Below are 10,485 nucleotides of genomic sequence, written 5' to 3' on the forward strand. Positions count from 1 at the left end.
GTTTTAAGTTAAAGTATTTAAACCAAAAGGTTTTTTATCCCACATTGAAAAAACATAATTTTTTTTTTATGAACATAGAATATATATACTAAAAGGCTTCAAATCTCATATTAAAAAAATAAAACACTTTTCTAATATTTATATAGTGAACTTTAAAAAGTGTTAATAACCGACTAAAAAAATATGAAAAAAGGGGTGTAGGAGAAAAATCACATTTGAAAAGAAAAAAAAACACTGGGTCTTTCCCGGGTCACTCGGGTCATGGGTTGGCCAAGTTTGACCGGATCGTTGCAATGGCCGGTCTTTTGACAAACCCAGACCGGTTCAGTCACCGGGTCTTGGGTTTACTAGTCAGGTCGGTCCAGATTTACTAACGATACTCATATCAATTTGAATACAAAAATCAATGGTAATAGGGTATTCTTCTTAGTAAAACCAATAATCCTCCTAAATGAAACATCAATAATATTATATAATTATTAAAATCAACCTAATCTAATATATATTTAGTTATCATGTAAACTTAACCAACTTAATATCAATTTTTTTATAAAAAACAAAACGACATCATTTAAATAAAAATAATTAATTCATTGCATTCTCAAAAACCTTGAATCAGTCTAACACCCATTCAATATTATTTGCAAAATTTCTCTTGTTTGTTATATAAAGCTACTTTTTTTTTATACAGAAACATAACCGTCTAAGAAAGATAAGCATATAGAAAAAATTAATTATAGTACTTATAATTTTAAATTAGATGAGGCAACATAAACTGATCTAAACATCATGTTAATAAAAAAATAAAAAAAAAATGCATGTGGAACATTAATAAGTAAATCATCCAGAAAGCTTAAGAATTGGGATATGGTGACTGTGGACTTGCATTTCCACGTCAATGTTAATAGTTATTCTGGTTATGGCCTCATGAATCGAACACTTAAAACTCTAGTGTTAAGAAATTAGACCGAAGTGCCTACGCAGTAAGCCATAAATTGTCTAGGCGTTGACCACGACCCATTATTCTTTTACACAGTGAATTCTCCGAGTGCGGTCAGGTTCCTCCTCCTTGCCTGTAAAATACTAAATTATTGCAGCCACGGCATTCTTATTCTCTTCTCATCACCTTCTCTAGTTTGAACTTTATTTTGTTGTATTTAAAAATTCGTCAATACAACTTCTTCCTCGGGTGATGGAGATCGTAGGTCCAAAGACCTTGTAAGCGGAACACGGCCTTCAAATTTATAAATAGGAATGTTTAATCCTCCATTTTGTATCAAGAAATAAGATATCTCTCATTTGCATGCAAAACAAGTTAACCTGTTCGCTGTCATCTTAGGTCGATATTCTAACATGGTTAACGCTAGAGAATTTGAAGTTGTTTTTCGCCACCTCGATGAGAATGGTGATGGGAAGGTTTCACCATCTGAGTTAAGTCTTCGTCTAGGTTTCATTGCAGGAGAGTTTCTCGTGAAGGAGGCAGAACTTGCTGTAGAGTCGTTGGACTCAGACGGAGATGGCTTGTTGGGATTGGAGGATCTTGTTAGACTAATGGAAGCTGGAGGTGAAGAAGAGAAGTTGCATGATTTGAGAGAGGCTTTTCGCTTGTATGATATAGATAATTGCGGGTTTATCAGAGCCAAGGACTTGAAAACAATGCTTGGTAGACTTGGAGAGTCAAGATCAATTGATGAATGCGAAGTGATGATAAACAAGTTTGACCTTAACGGGGATGGTGTTCTTAGCTTTGAAGAATTTATGGTTATGATGGAATGATGTTCTTATGTATTGTATTATAGCATATCATGTTCCTCACCAGGTGTTTCTTTTATGGGATTCTTGGGTTCTTCATATCTTGTAAGTTGTAAACATAATGAAAGTTTCTTTTATTGTTTGGAGTTCACATTTTTCATGAATTTTCCTTTTATATTTCATATGTTATAACGGCTACAGATGAAGAAAACCTGTGAAAGAAAAGTACATGTAAACTTCTCCAGGGCTGTGATGTATTTGTGAAAGTTGATGAATACGCAGCCTGGTCTTTTTCTTGATCGAGGACAACATAGTCCAGAAATGCCAGCCAAGAAGCTAGCTGTTGTTCGGCAATCGGCATTATCAATGCACTTGTTCCAACATCAACTTTGTTGTCTGCGATCTCTCATTCTGTTCTTTAATTTCTTGTTCTTGTTTTCTTGAGGAATATTCTTTTTTCCAGCTTAAACTAAAAGTAACCTTTCATTTCCTCTTCTTGCCTTTCTCTCTTGTGGAATTTTAAAATTAAAGAAAGAAAATTGAAGCATCGTGAAGAAAGGGCCTTCTCAATGAAAATGGATTGCGGTGTTTCAGCCGGTGAAGCACCAAACTCGATGTTTCCCAGGAAAGTCCTGCCAAAGCAGATAAGCCTGCCAAAAACAGCTTGGATTCTGATCTATCAACCATGGAGCTGCTGGTGATGGATTCTCAAGACACTGGTGTTTCAATCGATGAGATAATGAATTCATCTTCGAGTAGTGAAATGGACAAGGTTTCTATGCCATCCTCTTCTAATGGAAGTCCAGTCAATACAAATAATTCTACTGACGAAAACAGTCTGGAGTCTGTTCAGTCTTTGTTAGCACCACCTTCAACAAATTCGCAGGCATCAGTGTTTCGGTCAATGAAACACTGAAATCAGACACGAGTAATGGAACAGACAAAGTATCTATGCGATCTTCTTCTGAGGAAAGTCTGGTCATTGCAGATGATCAATTGGTTGAAAACAGCTTGGACGGTTGATCAGTCTTCCATAGTGCTTCCCGAGACAAATTTCCGTGGCATCGATGTTTCAGTCAGTGAAACACTGAGCTCATCAAGTAATGAAACCTACAAGGTTTCTAATCCATCTTATTCCATGGAAAGTCCTGTCATTGAGGATAATCCAAATGCCAAAAACAATTTGAATTCTGATTATTCTTCCGCAGCATCACCAGTGAAAAAATCCCAGGACATTGGCATGAATGGTTAAACTTCTGCAGCAACTTGATCAATGATTCATATACATTTTTCAAAGCTTAGTCAAAATTATTCAGTAAAATGCTCTGATCATGATTTTGTGAACATATGTCCCGAGTAAAACGTCTGTATCATATGAGCCTCTGCATACTGGAAACCGAGATCAATAGATGTTGACTACTCTATGTTTTCTACTATCTTTACAATCTCATGTTCAATTTCCCAGTTCTTGGTTTGGGTTTGCAAGCTGCTTATATAAATAAATCGTACTTCCATTTTTTTGCAGTCAGCAAAGAGAACTTTTATGAGTGTCAAACCTCGCTAGGATCAGACTCTGATGATGATTTTTTCGGTGTCAAAGGTGGTAAGATAATGTTTCTCCTTAATTTCTTCAAATCTCTTTCTTGTCTCGATATCAAGTGCAAATGAGTTCAAGCATGCTTCAAGAATTTCAGGTTCCATGACCTAAAAAACAGCACCCTCCACAAGCTCTATGAGAAATAAATTTTATTGATCTTATACTCTCTGTTCAATGCGGTTAGCTCTATCATGTGGCGGGAAGGATAATAGCTAGAAAGCACATCAATCACCCAAAAGAATTGGCACTTTCTGGCAATTTTCTGTTGGTGAAATACTTCTCGTTGGCAGTTGAGATCAGGTTTTGACCATCTTCATTTTTTTCATATTAACATTCAGGTTATAGCAATGCTTCGTGCCGCCAAAGCAGCATGAAGTGATCACCCCAACTTGACGAATTAAGTGGGTTCCAAACAGGAGCCTTGTCCAACGTAGGGAAGGGAGAAACAAGTTGAGTAAAGATGGCAGCCTGCCATTTATAACCTAAAGATGGAACTTCAACTGTGCCCAGAGAATACCCTCGAGTTCTCAACAGTAGAGCGCCATATGTTACTGGCAATCTTGAACAGGAAAACGCAGCCAGAGGTAACTGCTGCTTTCCATGTTGGAGCCCAGGCGATGGCTCCAAGGAGAGGAAAAGGCCAACCCTCCTGGAAGTCAAAGATGGCCGAATGTCGGGTACAACGTAAATTGGTTTGAATGCGCCACGCACAAAATGGGAAAACCTACGTTTCTTACCTAGTAAAGCACAATAATTTTGACTGTATATAACTCATTTTTTGATAGCTTTTAACTCATTTTTTGATAGGATTTGTGAATGGAAACAGCCGTCGCCACCTAGTAAAGCACGATAATTTTGACTGTATATAAGATGGTAGTGGAGTTGATGAAGAGAATTAACCAGAATATTAGAATTGCTTCATTAAACACTACGTAAGAAATCAAAGTTGCTAGTAAAAAATTATCTCAAAAAAGGAAGGGGAAAAAAAACCTAGCAATGAATGTCCGAGAGAGCCTAGGATATTTTTATGGAGTAAAACCAAAAAACAAAATGCACTTCACTCTGAACTCAATTTACAGAATATATATGTATATTGAACTGATAAATGAAAGTAGGGGTGAGAGACTGCTAGCAAGCAATGCCAACTCTCACAAATTAATCACATTTTGTCTATCTAGAGGAGCGACACATTGCCACAAGGATTGATAAGCTGGAATTTCTTTTGCATCAACCCCGAGGGTGGAGAGGTTGCGTCCATACTCCTGGTAAATTACATACACATAAGTCCAATAGATCAAGACCATTTTATTTCCAAAACAGACACCAACTGTTCCTCTATGTGTGTGGAAGTGCCTGGCTGTATGCATACTTGTGCTTACAGGTGTGTGACTTTGGGTTAAAGACAATGGACAATGCTCACCTGAATATCAAGGAAATATTGCATACATAGCTTGTCAGTATCAGATACAGTGGGGTCTGAGACATCTGAGCTTACTCCAGTTCGTCTTTGGGCACCCTTCTTTAATCTCTGGAGTGAAGATTCTGTCTTCCTAGCCTGAGCATGACAAACATATTAAAGTCGGGAATTTCAAAATAAAGGCCGAGTCCGAAAAAAATAATTTAATTCAGACACTAACCACACTGACGATTTCAGCAACCATGTCATAATAACGACCAGTAATTGCAGTAGCAGCACCATGCCGTAACTCATTCATAGTCTCCTTAGTCAAATATGGGCTATGTTTCTCTGTATCCAGAATATCCTAGAAGCAAAGTCACGGGGTCAATGCAAAGTTTATAATAAAACTAATCCATGATTATATCAGTATGTTTGAAGCTCATGTTAAAATATATTGACAGAGGACAAGCTACATGCCTACATCTATGGAAGGCTGGAGCCAGAGCCTTAAAAAAAAGAGGAGTCAAGGCAGGATATGTAATGACTGAAGAATTATACAAGAGCAGAAATCAAAATATTAAGTACTTTAACGGCATTAGATCTAAAAGTCAATATTAGTGAAAGTAATTGAATTTTTTTCTTTGAATAAAAAGTGAATGAGTTTATCAAGCCTTGAAAGATCAGGTACTACCTTGTAATGATCATTTGTGATGAGCAACTCAGCCAAGCAAGCATTTGCATGTGCATGATTATTAATTCAGTGGGAGTGTTGTGTCCATGGTCAACCATGCACATATACTTAGACAGTATGGAAGGAGGTCAAACAGACTAATGAGTTTACCAGCCACATCTAAGGAGTGCTATTTAAAGGGTAATACAACAGTTACAAGCAAAGAAGATTATATATACCTTCTTTAACGGAGTTAACAATCCTGATACGTAGAGTGAATGTCTGGTAGGAATAGGCTTATTAGTCATCCTGAAAGTCGTAGCAATTGCCTTCACATCTTTCAAGCCCTGTGCAAAAAACTTTGTTACTAAATATTCAAAACACTAATTGAACTGAGCCAGGAATGATGTTTCAATATGTTGAATTACCAGTAATGAAGAACTTTTATGGAAATATTACATCTAGAAAAGATTCAAGGCAGAAGGAAGCCAAGCATTCTCAAACAAAGTCAATCCCAATTACAGCTCACCTTAACAGCCTCATCAACCAGTGACTCTGTGATTGCATTGATAACTAGAGGTGTTAAACCATTTAATGACTTCCCACCTTGTAAAATGCTTTGTTTTACTAGATCAAGTATGTCGATGGAACATGAAGATAGAAGCTGAAGTACATCATCAAGGTAACCTCCACAAACCTCTGTGACCAGACAATTTATATCATGAATAATCTGCAAATCAAAGAACCTCTATAAAAATACTGGTTAAGCACAAGCATGATCATTCATGCATATGACATTAATACAGCTAATAAATGTGGCAACTATTATATAGGAATGTTTTCTAAATCACAGTAACAAGACAATTAAAACATTTCATACACACTAGCTATCATCACAATAAATAGTTATAATATAATATAATATGGTGCAGGTTGCTTCATTAGCTGGTAAAATAAACTAGGAAAAGAAGTTACTCTCTTTAGCATCATTCTTCAAGTAATGTGAAAAATAAAGTTTCAGTTGTGGGATGATGGTTCACATAGAGCAAGTCTAACTTCATGTCTCACTTAATGCAAATTATATGTCTCACTTGAGAGCAAGGCCAAGCTTTATATGTGTACATGTACAGGGGATGGTTAGCATCAGCCAGGTTCGCACTAGACTGCAAAATGGATCGGAGTAGGGTGTGTAAATCTATAAGACATCAAGACCTTTGGAATACAACATTCTTCTGATATTTCAAGTTTCATATTCATGTCACAAAAAAGACAAATAGTAGAATCATGACATGACACTCACATAGAGAAAATCACTGGGAGCAGCTGAAGCTGCCCATTCATATCCAGAGTTGGAGCTGGTATTACCCGTCTTACGAGCATCCAGACCAGAAGACAACCAATTTGAGAATCTGCAAAACATTTGCGAGTAGTTACTCAGCAAAAATGATTATAGATATTCTTTTAAAAATATTAAAAAAAGAAAAGTATTCAGTCAAACATATAACAGCAGTCGATCATTGATACATCATCTGAATGGACTCGTCCATTCTCAATCAAACTGACCTTGAAAGAAGCTGCAATGTTAAGCGAAGAAACTTGTCAGCACATGAGAAAATGAGAACATCTTCTCTCCAGCAAGATCTCAGGCTCTCCAAAAGAGTGATACTTTGTTTTAATGTTAAATCTTGGGAATTCCAATGGCCAGAATGTGAATTGTGAACTGGAATAAGACTGGTTGCTGCAAGTGCAGATTCCAGAGCACCAGCTATTTCCTGGAACCTGTCTTAATCAGATGCAAGATCAGCCTCGTGATAGGGTGTACTAGTGCACAAAATGAATTTAGACCAACAGCAAAGTCAGCTCAAAATAAACTTTGAACGACAATTTCAAAAAGTTATGCCGCATACCTCAAAGAGAAATAAACCCCAACATTCCATTGCTTCATGAACTCATTGTAGATGGCTTCAGCTCGAAATTTAGTAACAGAAGATCTGGATGGACAATAGCCTTGCATGACAATTGGATGTTATAAGTACAATGAACATCATATATTGTCGAATAATCAAACAGTATAATCATATCAGCCTGCAACTTTCTTAATCCTAAGGGAGTAATATAAAACAGAACTAAGTGCGAAAAAAAAAGTGTCATGTGCTACCTTCAAGATGAGCCAAGAAGTCTAGACTTGATTTGTAATTTATCAAGAATTCAGTTGGTCTTCCAGGGGAAAAAGCACCCGGTTTTCCCTTTTGAATTGCAGACAGAACCTCTTTCAGAATTGAATTAGCCAAGAAGTCAAAAACATGCAACCCCGAATTTTCTGAACAGAAAAAAAAAAAAAACAATAAGTTGCATTCAGAGTGAGTATATTTACGTGATGTCTTCAGGATGAAGGGGGTAAAAGTTATGAAAAAAGTATATACACCAAAATAAGAGCAGGATAAATTGCAAGTATACAAGTAAATAGAAATTATTCATCAGGGGCTCAGCAACTTCAATGCTTGATGTAAAAATAACTGTTCGTTGAACAAGCATGTACCTAGAACATGCAAGTTAAACAGGGTGACTGCAGGGGAAGAGTTAACACCAAAAAAATGACACAAACTCGGACAACTTGGCCTTCCATGCAATTGAGACCGGTGACTATGGTAAGAAGTAATGCAGCTTGGACCAGAGGCACCACAAGAGAAAGATGTTGACAAGGATTGATAACTCAACTCCAGGCCCAAAACAAAGCTACAAACATTAATGTTTTTTATGACAGGCCAGATAATTAAAACGAGGCTTCACCAGGTTGTAGGGGTAAAAGTGATAAAATAGATATAGAAAATACCTGCAGAAGATATTTCCAAAAGGAATTTACAGTCCTTGTTGATACATGTCTTGATTTCTTGATAATCATTTTCAAGTCCATCTCCAGATGCCCCAACAGCCACTCCTGATGGTCCATGTGGAATGATCTTCTGTACTAATGGAGCCACAACAGTCGTGCGGAAGATTTCTTCTGCGCTGCTAGTGTTATCAATAGCAGCATATGCACGTAAACAATTATAGATTACACTTTCATCCCGGTGCTCCAGCCCATCTACAAAACAATGTCCCAAACTTGCGTCCAACAATAGGCTCGCACTTTGAATCCTCTTCTCCATGTTCTGAATGAAAGGGAGGTTCTGTACTGGCACAACAGAGAAAAGACATGAGCACAAATTGTACAACCTCCGACGAAAATATTACTGACTTAAATACATTTTATGAATTGTATAACGTTTGCTTCTACAAGCAAAAAAACAAAACATAAGAATGAGCAAAACAGACCTGTGCATGAGCAATGTAAAACTTAAGTCGATTCATCTCGCTGGCAATTCTCTCCAAAAGCATGCTTTGAGTCTCTCTCACATTCGTTCCATTCTCAATGCTGCCATTGCTCACAACATTCTTTTCCGCCAAATTCACATCTCCATTCGACCAATCAGCAGGAACACTAGGTAGCTCCTTTATCAATTTCTCAACCTGCACTCGTCAAAATATACAACTGGGAATTACTAAAAAATGGAACAACAATTCAGCATGTTGAAAAACCTAATAAGCAAAACAGACCCTTTAATTATCAATTCCAATTCTACATGCTTCTAAGATCTAGCATCTTTCCACTCCACAAAACGCACTCATTCTCAAAACGACACTCCAATTCTACACAAATTGTAGTTAGATCTAGTACATTAGACAGTATTTCCAAAACAACGGAATCCAATCAAACAAAACGACCTTATACCTTAGAAACAACATGAAACGTATCCAGCAGCAACTCCAAAACCTCTCTAGTGGCCGCCGCCTCCGATCTCTGCTCCAATCCGTTCTTCAAAGCCACAAGAGACGACTCCACACTCCCTCTAAACCCTTCAATCTTCTCTCGGAGCTCCAATAACGGAGCCCGCATCCGAACGACAGCAGAGTCCACATCAACAAGTTTGGTACTTAAATTAACAAAATCCGCGTAATCACGGTTGATTAAATCGATTAGTTCGTGGTTTAGGGAAGTTAAGTGTGCTTGGAGTTCCGATCGGAGAGTGTCGAAGGGGACAAAAGTTCGGAGCTCCGAAATGTAAGAGTCGGAGTCAAAATTTGGAGAGAGGAAAAGGTCTGGTTTGAACCATAACGGGTGGGAATCTAGTGGGTCCGAGAAGAGATAGGCATTGGATCTTGGAGGTGGCGGTGGTGGTGTTTGGATCGGATCCACTGCCATTTTGGATGCACGTAGAGAGGGAGAAATTTCGTGTGATTTGGTTTGTTTTGGTTATTTATATAGCGAGAGAGAGAGAGAGACAGGTGGGCGTTCGTTTATGTTGCAGAAAACCTAAACTTAATCCTCCAACTATGTATTTATTATCAATGTAGTTCCTAAATAGAATAGATTTTTTCTTCTTGTTGTGATATATGAGATGATTGAAAATTCGTCGTAACTTAATATTATGTGATACTTTTAAAAATGTTATTAATTAAATATTAACTATAGAGGTGGCAAGCCCTATATTACGCATCTAATCAAATTTTTTGTAATATAGAAAAAATGCTTAGATGATGATAGTATTTTTAATAAAATACATAGAGTCTCAAAAAGGTTTTTGAGTTGATTTTTTTTTGACATATTTTTTGCTAATTTAAATCCATAATAGGTTTGTTAAGTTTTTTAAGATGTTTTTTTGGTGTTTTAAGGTTGAAAATAGTTTTTTTTTTCGAAGGATTCGAAAACACGATTTTTCATATATATGAGGTGACTGACGATGATTGAAAATAGTTTTATTGGAATGTTTTTTTAACCTTTATCTTTCTCGAAAAGATAAATGACGCCCCATGAAATTTTTTAAAATTTGAGTTTATTTTTCCCTTTTTTTACAGATTCTTGGTTAATTTAAACCCAAAATAAGTTTAAGGAGACATCCAAGGCATGTTTTTTTATCCAAGAAGTCAAAATCTGACTTTTAGCCACTTGAGGTGGCTAGCAAGGAAACTAGAGTCGACATATCATCTACTAATCTAGATGACGTGTCTTTTTTTTAAAAAAAAAAA

At 36.8% G+C, this 10,485-nt stretch overlaps 2 protein-coding genes across 2 annotated transcripts; one reads left to right on the forward strand and one right to left on the reverse strand.

Annotated features, from left to right (window-relative positions):
- The first annotated feature begins 1,191 nt into the window (after window positions 1-1,191).
- Window positions 1,192-1,905, forward strand: LOC133675168 (calcium-binding protein CML38-like). The gene has a single exon (XM_062096457.1). It carries the CDS (start codon window positions 1,354-1,356, stop codon window positions 1,774-1,776), a length of 423 nt encoding a protein of 140 aa, XP_061952441.1. The 5' UTR covers window positions 1,192-1,353; the 3' UTR covers window positions 1,777-1,905.
- Window positions 1,906-4,244: 2,339 nt separating this feature from the next.
- LOC133676193 (conserved oligomeric Golgi complex subunit 2-like) lies at window positions 4,245-9,752 on the reverse strand. The gene is made up of 12 exons (XM_062097802.1): window positions 9,191-9,752; window positions 8,734-8,928; window positions 8,252-8,588; window positions 7,577-7,738; window positions 7,326-7,425; window positions 6,982-7,197; window positions 6,719-6,827; window positions 5,948-6,148; window positions 5,658-5,765; window positions 4,987-5,112; window positions 4,770-4,904; window positions 4,245-4,611 (listed from the first exon to the last, which is right to left on the reverse strand). Exons 1-12 carry the CDS (start codon window positions 9,659-9,661, stop codon window positions 4,498-4,500), a joined length of 2,274 nt encoding a protein of 757 aa, XP_061953786.1. The 5' UTR covers window positions 9,662-9,752; the 3' UTR covers window positions 4,245-4,497.
- Between the last annotated feature and the right edge of the window lie 733 nt (window positions 9,753-10,485).

This window comes from Populus nigra, chromosome 16 (assembly GCF_951802175.1).
Source record: "Populus nigra chromosome 16, ddPopNigr1.1, whole genome shotgun sequence".
Classification (NCBI taxonomy): Eukaryota; Viridiplantae; Streptophyta; class Magnoliopsida; order Malpighiales; family Salicaceae; genus Populus; species Populus nigra.